This window comes from Marmota marmota, unplaced genomic scaffold, assembly GCF_001458135.2.
Source record: "Marmota marmota marmota unplaced genomic scaffold, marMar, whole genome shotgun sequence".
NCBI lineage: Eukaryota > Metazoa > Chordata > Mammalia > Rodentia > Sciuridae > Marmota > Marmota marmota.
This window is the reverse complement of record NW_026000103.1, coordinates 1005405-1025108: the sequence shown is the minus strand read 5'-3', so window position 1 is coordinate 1025108 and position 19704 is coordinate 1005405. Positions and strand designations below refer to the sequence as shown.

Below are 19704 nucleotides of genomic sequence, written 5' to 3'. Positions count from 1 at the left end.
TATATATATATATATATATATATATATATATATATATATATATATATATATATATATAAATATAGGAGCAGTACACAGCATTAGTACACAGACACTAAAGGTGGAAAGTAATAAGCACACAGCAAATTACTCCGAGCTGATCACTTCCACAGTGAGAAAAATGAACACGAGCCACCAAACACAGACATTGACCATTTCCAACACTGAACATCCAACTCTATTAAATAGGTAGAGCTAAAACATTTAAGAGTAAAGTCTCTCTTAAACAAGTGTTAACTACATTTGTGGGGCTTGAAATGGTAAACATTATGTTATACAGGCCTAAATTGTCATTTGTTTGCTTTTTAAAGATTAGGTGGGTCTGTAAAAGGTATCAGCAAAAACTGGTTTTGGTGGAAGAAATTTTCTAGTGGAAGAAAACCAATTTTATTGGCTTTTTCCACAAAAAGGTGAATGATTCATTTACAGAGCTTTGCTTAGCAATTTAAAAATGTTTAGGACATTCTTACGAGTTTTTTTTTACCCCCCTAAAACTCTTGTCTCCTCATCTATACTTTGACACAATATGTAAGCATATATAGACATTTGTTCACATAGAGAGAGGGACGGGTCATGGCAAAGATACAGAATAACTGCAAACATCTGCTAATATAACTGCTGTATCCTAAGACAGAAGAACTCCCTCTCACACACCTCCTGCTGCAAAACCAGAAGCAAACGCTAATTTATAAAGGGCGGCTGAAAGCACAAATTCTGTACATACATTTTTCCACCTCAAATCACAGGGGAAAACTTTGAAGACAGTTTATCATACTCTGGCTGGTTCAAACCATATTCACATTTGCCCAATTAACTTTATTTGAAACATCTATTTTTTAAATATATATACATATATATACATATATATATGTGTATATATATATATATATATATAATACATATATATATACATATATATACATATATATGTGTGTGTGTGTGTGTATATATATATATATATATATATATAAAATACATATATATATACACCAAATAAATTAAACCCTGCCATTTCCCCTTTGTGCTTAAAAAAACCAAAGCCACTAGGGTACACATGTTAAGAAAATTCTCAACAAGTTTCAAAGGTGAGTATGCATAAATGGGGCAGAACTGAGCAGGTGACTTTATGAAAAGTCTTATAACTCTGAGATTTAACAGAGAGGGGATTTATTACTTCTGTATTTAAAAATCACATGATGAGGACCAGAGTACTGCTTCAAAAAACAAACAAACAAACAAAAAAAAAAACACTCCAAATCTAGCTAACTATTAGAATTTTGTGGGAAACACATTTTGCTGTCTGGATAATAGGAGGTTGGCAAGTTTTTCCAAAATTTGTTACTAGTTTATGGTATGCTATTTGGAAGACATGTGATTATCTAATATTCGGGTCTAAAGTATATCACTGTAATAGCTGCCCTTATTTATTTATTTATTTTGGTGGGGAGGAGAGGTTTTTTTTTTTTTTAAATCTGACCTAGTTTCTTGGTTACTGACTTATGGGGAAAAAAAAAATCTTTACATTGCCAAATCAAAAATTTTGCCACACAATTTAGTTACAAAAATAAAAATGGCCCAAATTACATATAAATGTTTTTAGTTAAACCAAAGAGATATATTAGTTTAACCACATAAATTTCTGGTTTAGTGAGAATATGTGAATTAGCAGTCAGAAATATTTCCATATAAGCATTTCCCTCCCCTTTCACCTGTAAAGTTAAGAACAAACTATAACTAAAACCACACAATTCATCAGTCACCTAATGTCCAAAATAACTTGGAAAGTATCATCTCTGTAATTGCACATTGAGAAGTGGACTACAATAACGAATGCTTCAAGTACAGTTCATGCCAATCATCATAAAGAATCATAACATTCTTGAAAGTACACTTGTCCTCTGGGAGGACACTTCAGAGAAGTAATTTACAAGGAGCATGGCTGTATTATGATTTTTTTTAAAAGGAAAAAATAGTTTCTTTGGATAGAAAGAAACAGTGTAAAAAATGCTTTTTAAAATGCAGAAATCACTCCATTACCAATCTGCATTTACATTACTGCCTACTAGAAGAATGGGTCTGGAGAGACCATTTTTTTGTACAGACACTAGTTAATCTCTGAATGAAAAGACAGCATCTGGCACAGGAGCAAATGAGGGAGATCCTGGTCTATTAGCACAGAGACTTCCTTAAGGCTGATCCAGGGACAGACCTTTGGATCCAGAAGCATTTCTTCCTTTCTTTTCATTGTGGTTGAGTTCCTAGTAAAGACCTAGAAGATGAGCTGTTCTCACTTTTCATTTCTCCATTTATGGAGAGGATAGAATAATGACACCAAAAAGTACTTTGGTTTTTTTTTTCTTTTAAAAAATAATTTTCTTTCTTTTGCATGCCACAGGACAGAGTTCTAGTTCCAAAACAAGGGTACAAGAACAAAAATATCCCCCACCCCCCAACCATCTTTACTTTCACCAATACAGGAAATAAATCCTTCTGGAAACATTAGCAAGGGACTAAACAGGTTTCGAACCACTGAATCTACAAGTTAATACACAGTCTGTTATGGCAGAATAACCAAGATTTTTCCCCCAAAGAAAGATTTTAATTTTTCAAATATAAAAGAGTCTAAGAGAATCGTATGTGAACAAACAAAACTCTGATTCCTGGTTTTACAATAAAGATGAATACCAAGCTGGCAGCTGAAGAGAGCTGAACCTCTAATAAATAGATCCAAATTAAGAATTTCTACATTTCTTTAGAAAACAGGATTGGAATTTTTTTTTTCAAATGCTGATCCTGTGGAATGCCTTTACTTCCATATTTGCCTAATATTATAACAGTAAAACAGACACAAGAATGTCGATGACAGCTCGACAATGCTGCAGTCAGGACGTTTACAGGTACGCTCTTATATAAGTCCTACAGGTTTATTGACTAAGGCTAGACAGCAATTCATATGATCCTATTTGGTGCCTTTTCTACCATGGTCCAAGATCATTACATGGAAACAGCCAAGGTCTGGCCCCAACTTTCAGAAAAAAGACCACAAAGAAGAAAATCAAAGTGGCTATTTGGTCCCCCCAGTTGAAAATTTGTGTCCTGGAACTGGAAAAACAAAAGGTGGAAAATACAGACTGCAACAAGTTAAAGGACTTGGAAAAAGTTGGTGGAAAGTGGCACGGTATACAAGTAAGGTCACTGGGCTTGGGATGGCAAGGGCGCTGCATTGAAAGAGCATCCACGGGACCAAGTACTCATAATGTCTGGTGGTGTCATTCCCTCAACGACTTTAGAATATCTGTATGCGATAATAAATAGATCAGTTATGTAATAAGGCAGTGTGTTGAGTATGCGTTCGTCCTGTGGAATGAACCACCACGGAGAGAGACATGATACCATACACATTCTTTAAGTTTTCTTGTATTGTGTTTGCTTTGTTTGTTTTCAAGGCTATCCAGGCTAACTCTTCCCGGGGATTTCCTTGGAGAGAAGAGTGGTCCGCTGAGGCTGGTTTGCTTAACCTCTCCTTTATCAAGAGATGATGACTGGCTTTAAAGGAAAATAAAGCTGAAGGTTGTTTGATTTTTATTTTTTCCCTTTTGGTTGCATCATTCTGAGTGTTTTCATATAAACAACAATAACAAAAAAAAATCACAACCAAAAAAAAAAAAAAAAGCAATAGTTTTTGATGCATCCAGTTGTTATATCCTCAGGATGTTCCAGATGTTTCCAGGTAACTCTGTAGTTTACGGACTGTAGTTTTGTCCAGCGAGCAAAGATCAAAATCAAATGTTGTGTTTGTGATATGAAAGTGTCCAGTTTCTTCTATAAGGTTCACAATCTGAAGGAGTAAAGAAAAAAAAGTTTGAGAAATAAGTAAAAGACATCAAAAGGCTCAGATTAAGAGATGGAGGGGCTCAAACATGGATCCAAGTGATAAACACCCTTATTTATAATGAGAAAAATCAAAAGTACCTTACTTAGCCAGTTTGGTAAGTCAAATATACATAAAGTCTTCGAAAAATTCTCACAGAAAACAGACTTATTTGTTCTCAATTTTCATCCTTTTAAAATGCTGCTTTCAAGTCAACAAGAGAATATTTTCCTTGGGTGGGTGGTTAGGGAGAAAGAAAATTTCAAGACTTCTATAAAAATTAGTTCCTGATCAACAGATAGTGACTATGCTTAACAGACATAAACAAACTTCAACCTAGAAATAACAAAACTTCTTTCAAAAAACAACACATGCAAACAAAAAAAAATCATTTTTATTTGAGTACATAATTATTGAAAATTTAGACAGTATAGAAACGCACAAAGAAAATAATAATAGAAACTACGTATAATCCCCCTGATGAACACAGTATTGAGTATGGGCCCCCAGGGACCCCCCTATGTCACCAGGACTATTTTGTTCTCTAATCTGGGTACTGGTTACACACCCCATGTTCACTTTGTAGCTGTACATGTTCTGCTACTTTTATAAAAAATACATACAAATGTTTATTACTTATAGTTGTGCTCAGCTATTCCCTTGAGTATTCCGGAGAGAAAAATTTTATGTAGAAAAAGAGAGGATGCCAATGTCTCCCCAATTAGAACAAGATACACTGCATTTCTGTTTTGGCTCCAACTTATGGAAAAATGACATGTTAAATGGCAGTGGTGGCAGAGGTGGTATTCTCTTGCCAAGGCTTGTAGCAGGACAGTTTTGAAATTTCAACATGAAGAATGATGTTGGGTCTGGGTGTGAGACATTCTTTTCCCATGTACTGTCTTTCTACTCCAATGTTACTAATAATCTTATCAGAAATGGATACTGGGCCTGGGCAGTGGGGTTTTTAACTAGGTGTGTTAATGGTTCAGAAGTGGGATGGGAATTAACTTTAGCAATCTTTGAGAGGGAGGAAAATCAGCCTTAGGGCAAGAGAAAGAATATTTGCACAAAGTGAACACTTGGCAAACTTCCACTTCTCATTTGTCTGTATTATTCCCTTTCTATCTCCTGATTCTAAATCTCTTTAGTTCAATAATTTTAAGAATTTTAAATTATTTACCCTATGATTTATTCAATTAATTTTTGGATTATCTGATGCCAATCTGAAAACCAGCAGAATTAAGACTTTTCACCTTCTCTTATTACACTTACTTTTCCTTGAAACATCTGTGAACTATTCCCTATGGCTCAGTGGGTCTTACCAGAAAAAGTGTTCCCCATTCCTGATGCTATTTTTTTTTAATCTCAACAGAAGCATATTAGACATATTAAGCCTAAATCTAATTAACTGCAAAACTCCAAACTGAACTGTTATTGTCTTATTCAATCTCTGAAACTATTTTTGGAGATATAATTATGGTTTTAATAATACAACAAGTTATGCCTACTGTGGAACATGACAGTTCCTGCAAACTGATCATCTATTTTCCATTATCCCCTTTACTAACAGGAACCTGACTTTTTGAGAGTAGCAAATATGCTCAGCTAAAATGCTTGCCTCATCAGAATGCTGTGTAGCACTCGGTACTACTATTTATAACGTACTTGTCAGAAACCACTGGCATTTAAAAAAAAAAAATTGTTGAAAATGTTACGGACGATGAACATGTGCCTTTTGCCTTCTGACCTTCTTCCTCTCTTTAATGTAGATGCAATGCCCAGAAGCACAGCAGCCATCTTCCATTCAGGAGGATGAATGCAACATATGAAAGATGGCAGAGCAGAAGAACAGAGTTTGTGTCTTCAGTGGCATCTTTTAAGCCACAAGATTGACTATGGATTACTATCCCTGGGCCTAACACATGTTGAGGAGGAAAGGAGGAGGGAACCTCATTCGCTTAAGCTACTAGATTCAGGGCTCCATTATATCTATCAATAGATCATCTGAAAGGATATGCCCAATTGTGATTAAAATATACCATTCATGGAGGAATTCATCAAAAATTACTGTATCAACACACAAAACAACCAAAATGGACACTGAAGTGTTTATTAACAAATAGTTTTAGAACTCTCACTGATTCCCCACAAATATTTACATATAGAGACATAAACACACAGTTGTGTCCACACACACAAGCCTTTCATGGCAATCATACACTTAATTATACTAAACACTGGCTGAAATAAGAGTACTTTCCTGAGTACATTATCTTTTTTTTTCTTTTACTACATTATGTAGAAACTGTGTATCTAGTATGTATTGGTAAATTTCAGGATTAAAAAAATAGTCTCTTCAGAGCTACTATAATTTCAAATATATACAATAGAGATAATTACCAAGTAGACCAGAGGTGGACTCCTCTCCCCAACTAGTGGGATAGCAGGTAAGTGACAAGGCATTCAGAAGAGGGAGTTCTGGATTTGGCCTATAAAGTTCTTCTGCTCTTTATATGAATGGCACTGGAACATTATAACATCTGAGCCTCAGATTCCTCATAAGTAAAATGGGGACAATGCTATCTCTTCTACATATCATACAAGGATTTGCAGAGGATTAAATAAGATATGGTAAATAATTTCCTTATAAACTATAAATTACTACCTAGATCAGGGCACCATGGTTATGGTCATCATGTAAACTTATTATGTGGGAGATAACTAAAGAGCACATGGATTATCAGACCTGGTGCTTTTATCTCTGGCCCTTAACTACTGTTAGCCATTTCATTAGCAATAAAACAAATGAAGCAAGAAAAAAAAATGCAGAACCTAAAACTCAAAAAAAAGTCTACCTGATATTTTTCATTTGTGGCTCTGGGGATTGAACCCAGGGAAGCTCTACTACTGGTATCCATTCCCAGCAATTTTTTGGGGGGGAGGTGTTACTAGGGACTGAACTCAGGGGCACTTGGCCACTGCCCCACATCCCCAGCCCTATTTTGTATTTTATTTAGAAACAGGGTCTCAATGAGTTGCTTAGCACCTTGCCATTGCTGAGGCTGGCTTTGAACTCATGATTCTCCTGTCTCAACTCCCAAGACGCTAAGATTATAGGTGTATGCCACCGCACCTGGCAATTCCCAACCTATTTTATTTTTGAGACAGGATCTCACTAAGTTGCCCAGGCTGGCTTTGAGCTTGCAATCGTCTTGCCTCAGCCTCACCTAGGATTGCAGGTGTGTGCAAATGTGCCAGCTTGAATTTATTATTATTAACAATTTTTTTAAATAATCATAACAAAAGTTTTCAGGGAGAAGGGGAGAAAACAGATGAAGCCAAATAGTTGAAATGATGGGCTAAAACTGCAATGTACTGGGTAACGGAAGCACAGCCCTACACATTATCCTAAAATAACAGGGAACTTACCCTTTTAAGAAAATAGTTTTCTATGACTCAATATAGTGGTTCACTAATTATTGAACAATAAACAGAAAACTGGGCAATAAAAATTCCTTCTAGAAAAAAAGCCTCTTAATTTTAAAGCAAATAAACACTTCGGCCCGCTAGGAAATAAAGCCCCGGTCATCTCACATGCACTATAACATCTTTAGGTTTCCAGGGCTTCCCACCCAGCCTCCCACTTTCTCCACCACTAGCATGCCCCACCCTGCCTGCAGCCACACATATGCAAAGATAGAAAGGGAATCTGATAAATCTAACTAAATGAGCCCTGCAACTTTAATGGGAGTCTATAAGAATACATCAGGGCAGATGCAGAGACAGTCTTAAGGCAGTAGTAGTGGGAGCAGTTGGGTAGTTCGGGACTATTTGCCAAAGGGAACGGCATTAATGATTTAAGTTATTAGAGCATGTACCCATGTCCTCAATTAAGTAAAGACTCCATAAAGAAAAATAAGTGCACATTCCTTTCCAGGAATCCCGATAGCTCAAATATCAGAAACACCATGTTAATGTGCTTTATTCCAATGACACAGGCCGCAAAGCCTGAAAACACGCTGCTAGTCTCCAAAGGACTCCACTCTTTTTGTAGGAATATAGTTTCTGGGATGTAATGTGGGTTTACCTTGCTGTCATTATGCTGCATCAAAATGCAATCATAATGCCCATCTAGAAGAATAATAGAAGACAGAGTAACTGCAGATAAAAGCATTCAAGGGAACAGGGTACATATGGGTAGTGAAAAAGGAAGTGTGTAAACTGCTTAACTCATTCTTCAGATGATGGCTGTTGTGAAAACATTTGTGATGGATGATTTCCTGCCACATCAGCCTTTTAAGGGGGTATCACAGAGGCTGTTGGTTGTTTTGTTTCAAGGAGGGTACTATCTACTTGTTAAGTCTATGACTCCCTCCCCTAACTCTGGTTTTTTAATTATAGAAAGCTACATGCATTCATTTACACACGATCTTAGCCAGGAGGCGGAGAAGCGATAGATGCCTTATTTTTGGTTGACTTATATTTTCAAATGCCAGGGCTCTTCCCATTCAAAGTCGCTTCTTCTAGGAGGGGGAAAGTCTTGAACAAGCTTTGCTTTAACTGATTCTACCTCAAGTGGAGCCAGTGCTCTGGTAAAATATCCTCTACTCCAGACAGGGAAGCCCTGTCTTCCACATGAAAATGTGTACCTCCTTTGGGCTACAATGCAGGCTATCAGACTCCAATCTACAAAGGATACCAATATGACAGGTAATTTCCCAGGATGGAGGAAATCATTTGCAGCAGAACACTTCTTAAGGAGGGTTCTCTGTGTTGTTAGGAGGAATACTCTAATACACCACTCATTCCTCAATCCCTGAAGGTGATTCTAAAAGAATGATAGCTGGTATCTAAATTGATATACTCTGTTCTAAGGAAGTTCTGGGTTTTCTCAGATTTTTTTTTTTTCTTTCAGGCAAGGATACAAATCAAGCTTGCAGCTGAACTGCTAGGGAGGTTAAATATTTTTCACTTCAGTCTACAAATAAATGTGGAACACATGGTTTAAAGAAAAATCAAATTATTAATCAGTCCTAGGTACTCTCTCCTTCTCTTTGTGTCCGCTCTACTGTATATTTACACTATGGAAAAGTGGCTTAGGCACATAGCCTCCCTTGAGCCAATGCTTTCTGTTCATTAAACTAAATACTGAGTGCCAGGATAGCATGTCCCCAGCGTAAAACATGCTATTAACCCCTTTTGTGAGCCAAATAAAATTGTCAGAGCAGATTTTTTTGATAGGGATGCACTGAACAGGAAAGAACTCAGGATATCATTCTGGGCCCACCAGAAATTCTGTCGCAGGTGTTCAAGTCTGCATGGAGGAGAACACAGAGACTTTGTAGAATGCATGCCACGAGATGAGCAGCCCTCAAGGTGGAGAACAACATTAGTTCTCAATAGTGCTATGTTTTACAATAGGAATTAATTAAGCAGTAAACCGTGACAGGACATGCATCATGGTATCATAATCACAAGCCTCAGCTGCATTACAAGGCAAAAGGCCAAAGACTGAGAGCTTTCAACCAGCCTGGGAATGCAATTAGGGTGAGAGGCTGTGTGCCCTGGGGTGCCTTTTTTGCCAGGTTAAAAATTCATAGATATTACTTTCTCCCTGTAGAATACTAAAATAATCCACTTGGATGGAATTCTACTAAGCTTCCTTCCCTCACAATTCTCTCAAAGGTCAAAATAAAGGACAACATTAAATTAGGAATGCCAATGACACCACAAGGTAAGACCCTGCCCAGTGGCATACTGTCCTTGATTCGTTGTCTGTGCTTTCTCTGTGAAGGTGCCCCCACCCAACTCAAACATCTGTCTCACTTTCCTGTGAGACTCACAATTTAGGCCTAGCTTGGGCATTAACAGCTTTCTTGGGCAATTCTTCCACAGTGGTTCAGAGTTGGTATCTGGGAAGGGATGGGAAGATCAGCTAATAGATTTACTGTCGGTATTAGTCAATTAACCCCAAATAATTGGTAAATGGCAGGCAATACAATTTTCCCTTCTACAGGAGAAAGTTGAAGAAAATCACACTTGGTCCTCTGTATCTGTGGGTTCTGCATCCTCAGATTGAACATAGATTGAAAATATTTTTTGGGGGAAAACTGTGCTGAACATGTACAGATTTTTTTCTTGTGCGTTTTATTCTCTCAACAATACAGTAGAGCAGTGATGACCAAAGCATTTACATTGTTTTAGGAATTACGAGTAACCTAGAGATGATTTAAAGAATGGAGGATGTGCACAGGTTATATGCAAATACTATGCCATCTTAGACGAGAGAGTGGAGCATCACAGAATTTGGTATCCAATGGGGACCTGAAACCTATGCTCTGTGGATGCCAAGGGAGAATGTACTTGCAAAGTACTGACTTAGGTTAAGCCACTCAAATCCTGCTCCCCCTGACCCCCATACTCACTTAAGAGAAAAATGCAAGACATGTAACTTATCCACAAACAAGAATCTAGGTCTGTAGACAAAGTCTTTTGTTCAAATCTAAAACTTTAGAAGGGTTAAAAGTTTATCAGACCAGTCAGGAAACTTGGAGAGTTTGAGAGTGTGTATTTATAGATTTAAGCAAAAATGTACACAGAATATAAATGTGACCATCAACCATTAAACATTTACAAAATAATTCACACACAGCTGGGGCAGATTAAGTACTAATTTCCAGTCATTTGAAAGTAGTAAAAAAGAAAAAAATTTTGAAGTGAAACAATTTGCAAACTCGCCCTGGAATTTGGACGCACAGACTTTTTGGGTGTTAAAGAAAAATTATTTTATCAATAGCCACTGTTAATACAATAAAGGCATGTACTCGAACTGTACAAAAACTAAAACCCACTTTTCTTATCTTCTCAAAACATCACATTGTATTAATAGAAGTTTCCTCACCCTACACGCATTTCACAGTTGAGTTCATAATAATAGAATGTACACTTAACAAGATAAGGGAAATGAAGAAAATATTTATTTTCCTTAGAACGGCACTGGAAAAAGGTTACTAAATTCAATCACAAATGTTTATAACACTTGACTCAAAATTCTTATCACTGTTTTCCCATGAAACCAGAAGCTTGGTCCCAGTGGCTCCTACGTTCCTACTGTCCCCTCCCTTACCTCATATTACAACATTAGCCACTGACTACACTGGGGAAGGAAAGAATCACCATGGAGCTAGAAGCCGACTTCTAGGCGGCCTCAAAAATCAGAACCCTCCCCAAATACTTCAGCAGGTGCCATGGCCCCATTCCAATCACAAGATGCTGCTGTGGCTCCAAGTGCTACCTCACTAGCCCAGGATAAAGCAGAGCCTGGGGTCTCCCAGAACAGTTGTGCTGAGAGGCATTTCTCACCTGTTGCAGAATGTGTCTTTCCCTCAGCGTCATCAACCTTCTGTGAAGTTCCACCAGCTCGTCCAGGTAAGCCTGGAAGAGAAGGGCACCCCAAGAACAAGCACTTTAGGAAGCAGTTGAAAAATAAGAAAGCACTCACAGGCGAAGTTGGACGCTCCTCATCCTACCATTCTACACAAGCCACTCGAACTGTGTCCAAAGGCCTTTGCTGACCAGGTCTGTCCTGGTTCCTGGTTGACCTTCACCTTTACCAAGCTTGCATTACAATGGGGGAGTAAGCAACTCTCTCACCTATTTACTCTCAACAAAAGTCCCGTGGGCAAACTCACCTTACTCCAATAAAGTATATACAAGGATTGGGGGAAATTCAATGCTAAATTGTGGGTTTTAACATGTTATCACAGGCTTTCATTTTTATCCTTTCATTTTTTTTATTCTTTAATCTCAGAAAAAAAAAAAAGCTTAAGTTTGAAGATGGGAGTATCAGTGCACATTACCAGGTAGGTTACAGCAAACTCTTAATTTAAAAAAAAAAAAAAAAAAGACTCCCAATTGTACCAAACATTTCAGATAAACAATGACAGCAAATGACCAAAGAACAAAATAATATCAATAATACCTTATAAAAAACAGATCACTATCCCAATTACCATCTGGTTTATGAAGAGCTCCCCTAGAAGTGCAGAGGGGTACTTCTCTTTCCATATGTTCAAACTCACAAGTCTTTATTAGTGTGACTGCATGGGTACCCCCAGAATCATTTTCAGTAAGGGCAAAGGAAAGATTTACAAAGCATTAGAGAGGTCTTCCTGCCCCTGCAAACACATTAGGGACCTGCCTTTTCCAGGTGACTTAAGCACTACCAAGTCTTGTAGTCAGATTTCAGAGGCAAGATGCATACAAACACCCTGCACTGGGATCAGAGGTCTTGCTCACTTACATCTCACAATCTTACCTCCCAATTCAATGTGTTCAAAATCCCTTGGAAATGTAGGCCCACATCAAATGGTAGCATATGGTCAAGCTTAATAATGAAGACATGAGCAAGGCATGGAAAATAAACTACAAAGCACAGGGATGAAACACTCATCGTGTGGAAATCTTGGGCATTTCTGATGAAGAAAATGGAGGGACAGCTAGCAAGTATGATCAAGGGAAACCAGAAGACAAGAAGGCCACAGCACTCACACCAATGGGCTGGAAACCTACCTTGTCACATTCACCATTCTTTATTTGCTTATCCGATGATTTGCTTTGCTTTATTGGACTCTTCACTTCAAGAATCTAGGGATCAAAGAGAACACTGTGTTAAATTTTATTTCAAGCACCTGCTAGCTAACCTCCCACATAAACAAAGGTACTCACTCCATGAAATACCAGACAATAACATTGTTTACCAAATGGCATTTCCCCGCTATAGTTTTCCTTCTATTCTAATCTTACTTTTGCTTGGAAAATAAATTACTTGTCTCTGAAATGCTGAGTCAGAGCAACAGAACTTTAAAAAAAAGTTGATGATAAGGAAATTGATCTAAGCTTCCAAAGCTGCTTCTCTTTTGTGACAACACTCTCACACATATGTATGGCAGCTGAGTTATTCTGAGATTACAGTCCCCTCTGGCAAGAATTTTTTCCTCTTCATTCTGCTGTTTCAGCATGACTACCAGTGCTCAGTAGGCTAGGGATGATAAAAACAAACCCTCAGATGCCCTCTACAGTACCTGCCTTTCAGAGTCTCAAATAACTCGTATTCACTAAGCTGACACTGAAACTTCCTTTGGGAAGGAAAGTGGCCATCAGGTATACCCATGCTCCAGTCCGGGATCCTGCAACTCCAGAAACAGACAGGACTGTCTTCTGTGCTTCAAGAGATGGTGTGATAACACATGGTAAGATGCCAGGCACCTTTCCTTTTATCTGGACCCACTGCAGCTTAGGGTCTTAACAGTAGTCCTGTGTGCTGTTCAGAAGCTTGGAAATGTAGGCCCACGTCAAATGGTAGCACATGGTCAAGATAGGGAGTTATAGTTCTAACTAATAAAAGGAGATGACTATTATTTAATAAATGTAGATGATTTATTAAGGTCTTCAAAATTCTGAGGGAAACAAGTTTTAAATGGCACTGGCTTGAAAAGGCTGAGCACCCTTAAAATGTATAAATGGCAAGAAATGTGTACAGACATCAGAAGCAAAGCAATTTGTCCTTTTCACTGTAACCTTATTTCCAAGTGAGTTGTTATAACCAGAGACTAATATTAAGGAGGAAATGCCAAGTAAAGGACTTCCTTTAACAAGTTTCATATTCCTTCTACTCTTCCCTCGACTATCCCCTGCCCTACCTCAGGCATGGCTTTGTTCTCAGTATGCCATATTCCATAGCACAAAGAAAAATTTAAGAACCAAACTACTCTATATTTGCACTGTCAAAAACAGGAGATTGGGCTCAGAAGAACCAAGTTCAGGCCCCAGCCTTATCATTTAACATTTTTTGGCCCCAAAAGATGTAATGAAGAAGTGGAATGCGATAACACTCAGGTTCCCATTTAAAAGTTTAAAATTTTATACTACTAATAAGCATTTTACTTGTCAAAGCTAGGACCACAACCTTCTGGGAAAGACCAAATAGTCCTAAATGGGATTATTTCTCTTTGAATTGAAAATAAAGCATGGGTCAAGAAGTATGCTACCAGTCTCTCCTGAGATTCACACTTCCTTCTTCATTTTTAAAACTGAGATAACCAAATGACCAATCTGACCAGGACAACTGACAATATAATACTTTTGGCAACAAAAGGAAATTACTGAGTAGCAGCTGCAAGGCGATCATTTTTGTAACGTGCTCCCTGTGAAGGAAACCAAACACTCCACAGCATTCAGAATTTCCTCCTCTCAGTTGGAAATGAGACCTCCAGGGGAAAATCAGCATCAAGACCTAGGAGTAAGTAGGTCAGTAGATGGCAGTCCTAGCCAACTCAGACACCAGGCTGGGCCTTGCTGAGACAATCCTGGGAGATTTCAGGCAAGAGAAAAATCTCCACTGTGCCTTGTGCACTGAAGAACAGAATTTCCTTCCCATCACATCCCGCTCCTCCCATGGTCCCATCCCCCATTTGGTGCACTCTGGGTGTTGAAGTGCTGTGGATGCTATTTTTGCAATGGAACTCTGCTAACTAGGTTTAGAGGGTCCTGCCACATTCTCTTCAAAGCAGAAAACAGAACATTTGGGAGCTTAAGTCCCACCCCACGCATTCCGTAAGTGCTACAGCACAGAAGGCTAAAACACATTGAAATCCTAGTTTCTTTCTTCTGGAGGCTGCAGTGGCAGGAACAAAAGCTCCGGGTGTCAGTGACCCGCCTCAAGTTACTGAGTGGCTGCCCAGAGAGGGCTCAGTTAATCTTCCTTCTTTGATCTCTCCCTGCTCCAAAATAAACAGCTTTGTCAAAACCTCATTCTGAGAGAGTTGAGCCTTGCTGAAGACAATTGTTTTATTTACGATCATTTCTTATCTTTAGGGAAATGACTCCAGAATATAAAAGCACAACACCTTGTCTTCCAGAGGCCTATTTCAAACCAGTTTAACTGGATAGACTCTCTTTAATTTCATTCAGCATGCCTGGCAGGCTGAAAGGTGATTTATGATATTCTGAGTATTAGCTCAGGTCCAATGGATCACTTCCTTCCTTCAAGTCCCCTCACCTCTTCCCTTCCTGCCACACTCTGAACTAAAAAAAGATATGGTATTTTGTTTTCATTTGAAATTCACACAAGGGAGGTTTGGGGTGGGAAAAAGTCATCTCTAGTTAAAATGGTACAATACTCGTTATTATTCCCTATTAAACTGTACTAAAGAAAACACAGCCACCCAGACTGCTGAAATAAACCAAGGGTAGATATAATAACATCAGAAAAGAGCCTAATTGTGATTGGTAGTATTTCTGTCCTTACTCTGAGGATATGGCTTGAGAATCAAATTTTCAAGATGGTATTTTTCTGTATCCCTTCCCTTAGAATGACAATTCAGTTATTCAGAGGATGGATTCTCTACTGATAGGAGTTACATTAAACATGAAAAATCTAACAATACACAGCTAATCACTTGCTTTGTTAACTTGGGGCTCCCGCCCTCATCATTTTTTGGGGGGCAGTTAGTCTGATAGTGTTAGAATCAATTAGCACATTTCCTCTTTCTGAGTCCCTGGAAGATTTGAGAAAAGACAATAGGCAATTCAGCTTTGCCACTGCTTTATGGAAATTTGCAAGTACTGTGCAAACTCATTATTAACTGCAGGTAAAGAGCAGCCAAAAGGCAAGAAAGAAGGAAACCCAGAGTCTTCCCATTTCAGAATTAGGTTTCCCCAGTAAGTTCTCATCCTTTCTATTTGATGTGCAATTTCAGACACCACTTTGCACTTATATGTGCACGCTCTCTCTCACACACCTTTAAATATAAGACAAAAACATTCCAGACTGTAATTTAAGTGACTTTTAGGCATTCTGAAGTTTTTACTATTTCTATCAGTACAGAGAACTTAGAAATACAATAATTTTTTTTAACTCCATAAATGCTGACTTAAAAGGATGGCATTACCTGAACTAGGACAGGTGATTTAAGGGGGTTAAGAAACTGGTCTGGACACAGTTTTAAAAACCTTTTCTGGCTCTCTCAGCTCAAAGACATAGGCCCACAGAGGTAATACTTTTGTGGTACATGTATTTCCTTCCCCAACTAGCTGAAAGTGAAGGCACACAAGCTTTCTTATGATGTTACAGGCACATGGAGAAAGTGACATTAACTGAGCACTGCTGGCAGATTGATGATTTGCATGTGTGAAGCTACATTTGTGGACTAATGCCGCGGAACCAGTGGAATGCTACTTAATTGGATAAAGTAATTTTTACTCAGATTTGTCCAGATAGATGATACTGTTCATTTTTGGCTTTGTTTTGCTAGACAGGTGAAAAGAGGAAAATAGTGATAAAGAATCCACATCTTTCCCTAAAGCTAGTGTCAGCTCAAGACTGCACATTCAGGAAGGGTTTGAAGGGCAAGACAAGAGCTTGTAGGAGCTACACTCACTCAGCAAGGCCTGTCTTCATGATGACAGGGAGGATTGCTGAAGGAGACTGATGAGGGTCCAAAGCACACCCTTGTGCCCTTCAGCCGGAGTACTGTCACCAAGAGCATCCTAGTTCTCATACACTGTCCACTGGAAGCAGAAATCAAGTCTAACTAGGTTTAAATCTGATATAAAATATAATTAAGGTCCAAATTCTTCTCTTTGACGAGTTCTTCCTGAACTAAAAGTTTGTAGAAGGATCCCCAATTATCTAGTTAGCCAGCCCAATGTTCCCCCCAACATCATGACTGGCCATATTTATGTCCCTTCTCTTTTAACTTTCTCCACTTAAAATACTTGACTGGTGGTGGCGGGCAGCCACGTGAGAGATGAGAGAGAGCCAGTCCCTGGGCATGGCTCAGACATGAGATGAGAAGAGCCGGACAGCAGACTGTGTAATACAATGATGAGGTTGAGCTTTTACTGACTGTGGAGGGCACAAAGAAACTGCAGCTGACCATTACAGGTTAGCTGGTGTGGCAAAGAGCACTGGTGACCTTCCTACCTCACAATGAAAGATTTAAGTTGCATATGAACTTTATAAATGAATTTAAAATTCTAAGAGCTCTTTGCCTACACTTCACACAAAATGGAAAAAGAAAATGTCTTCAGCGATAAAATAGCATTTTCCATCCAAAATAAAGATCACAGAATCAAGGGCAAGACCATTTGGAACAGAGGATACCTATGAAACTACACTTGTGGGAAAATACAGTTCTTTAATTTTCAAGTTAATATTCGTTTGGTAACTTGAATTAAACAATTATTGTAGAGGTCACAGGAAATCTGCCTAAACAAAAAGATAAGAATAGCTTACAGTAATGAATATCAACTCAATGCACAATGAGGCTTTTTACAATATTCATGATATCTGAAAACAGTTTATTTTAGTAAGTAATGAAAATGTTCCTATCGTATTCATTACAGCCTTCAAAGTTCTGCTTAGAATATATTCTGAGCTGTCAAATTAATAAGGTTTCCTTAAGCTCAATTCATAACAATGATAATGACCACAATTTTCTCTGTGTTTAATTATTCCTCACAATCTCAAGTGATGATAATCTTTCTCTTGGATGAGAAACCTAAGACAGAATACCTATAATAATAAACATCTCCCATCAGCTACAGAATGCCAAGGAGGAACTGTGCATCCTTCCAATAACTACGAGGTAGGAGTTAACATCATTCATAGATGAAGGAATTGAGGGTCAGAAAAATTAATTTCCCACCAGCAAGTTACTGGTGGCAAAGCAAAGAACCTGCCTTTTCACTAGTCCCAAACGCCATATTCTTTCTAATTAAGCCACCTCCTTACTGCTGAGAGGAATAATATATAGAAATGAGGAGTGACTGGGCAACAACATGGGTTATCATCTCTTCCTCACCTACTTTATGAACCCATCCCCCATACCCAACTTCTCATGACATCATAAGTCCCTGTGCCCTGTGTTTATTCCTCAGCTTGGGGATTCCCATCTATTTGCCATTAAAAGAGACATTGTTTAAGCTTAAGAGGTAAAAAAAAAAAAAAGTGTGTGCACTAGGTAGAAGTGATCACATCTAGTTCCACAGAGTCTTGTAAAGTGTGAACCCCACAACTTACCTGGTTGTTGTTGGTTTTTAATAATGGCGGTGGAGGTTCATGATGTAGGGGTGAAGAAGCAGAGCTGCTTTCACTATCACTGCCATCGCTTAAGCTAACTCTGAAAAGGAACACAGAAAAATCACAGGCATGACTACAAACAGGTGGTTCTTGAAGTACCTGTGCAAACTGTGATGAAAGGCATGGAATCCAGACACTGACTATGGGAAAGTTCATTCTGACTCAGAACCACTAACATGGATTGGCACATACTTCATATCTGGAACCATGGAAAATGCTTCACCTGCTAGTTCTCTTTTTGCATAGGCGAGTAAAACTGGGCCTTAAACTGAATCACTCAGCGAGGATCACTGAGGTAAAAGTGGCAGCTCTAGGACTCAAACCCAGCAGTGTGACCCAAAGCTAGTGCTCAGCCACTCTGTTGTACTGATAAATGAAGTCTGTTGTGCCAACCCCACCACCAGTCATTCCCACTGTGCCACGATTCAAGGATAACTCTAGTTCTGATTGCTAAAACACTGGAAAAACAGTCCATCTACACAAAGAAATGGTGTGCTTGGGATACTGCTTTAGAAAAATAAGATGGTATCTTTCAACAACTAAAGACAATAAAAATACCACCTCCTCCCTGTTTTTTTCTTTTCAGCATAAAATGGAATTATCTTCTAACCAGAGAAGAGAGAGTTCTTTATTCTACTCCGCTGAATGTGTGCCCTCCTTCTGAAGCGTCCTTCAGTGTTTGCTCCCTCTCTCTGGTTATACAGTAACCTAATATAATATTCTTTTCAGAAACAGAAAATGCTTTAGAAATCAGGTTAGTTTTTCTTCCCCTCTGAATAGGCAATCACATTCTAGCTCTATTATATATTCAGATAGACAGGATACATGATAGGAAATGAAAAGGATACACTGGGACATCCTTTTAGCAAAAACTGATGGAACTTGTTTTTCTTAACTAAATTACATTAATGAAGTGTTCAGCTGAAGCCTGCTTTAAAATGCTTCTCGACTGAAGTGGAGGGCTGAGTATTTAAACTGATTAAACAGTTGAGACTTCACAAGTGCAGCGCAGATCAAATGTTACACTGGCACTGCCGTGCTAAGAGCACATGTCAGGTGGGGAAAAGAAACTGTCCCCAACAATGTGTATCTACATCAGACAACTCACAAATGTTGATCTGACTTGTAATAACTCAGGGGATGGGGCAGAAAGTGTGTGGACAGCAGTTAATCACAGAATATCCTGATCTTCTAAATAACTTGGAAATTGCCTAAATAGGTCAGACTTTTTTTTCCTTTCCTTTTCTTCCTTTTTTTCTTTCTTTCTTTCTCTCTCTCTTTTTTTTTTTTTTTCCTTAAATCAGCTAAACTGGAGAACAGCCAGTGGTCACGATCTTGGTTGGTCTAAGTAAGTTTCTTAATTCTAAGTATCAGCCCACTTTTAGGTCTGTTTGCTATTCCTGTTTCTTCTTGCCAAATGGAAAGTTTCTAGAGGGAATTATTTTAAAAAGCCAAGGCCATGAAGGTCCAGGTGAATTTGGGAGAAAAGGTGAAGAAACAGTGTTTAGTATGGCCATAAGGTACAGTCATTGAGAGATCTGACAGGGCATATCCCCTACAGAGGCTCTTTCCAAAGAATACTGAAGAATCAGTAGTTAGGGATCATACAGTGTGTCCAGTTGGGGTTAATACTGCATCCTTTCTAGGA

The 19704-nt window shown here is 38.4% G+C and overlaps 1 protein-coding gene across 2 annotated transcripts in view; it reads right to left on the bottom strand.

Moving 5' to 3' along the window:
• Nucleotides 1-3598: 3598 nt before the first annotated feature.
• Nucleotides 3599-19704, bottom strand: part of Mllt3 (MLLT3 super elongation complex subunit) — a 109413-nt gene continuing 93307 nt past the window's right edge. For both annotated transcript variants that reach the window (XM_048783894.1, XM_015502566.2), the window contains 4 exons: nt 17997-18096; nt 12485-12559; nt 11276-11347; nt 3599-3877 (listed from right to left, as the gene is read on the bottom strand). In XM_048783894.1, coding sequence (XP_048639851.1) covers nt 3746-3877; nt 11276-11347; nt 12485-12559; nt 17997-18096 — 379 coding nt within the window. In that variant the 3' untranslated portion in view covers nt 3599-3745. The remainder of the gene's footprint in view (nt 3878-11275; nt 11348-12484; nt 12560-17996; nt 18097-19704) is intronic.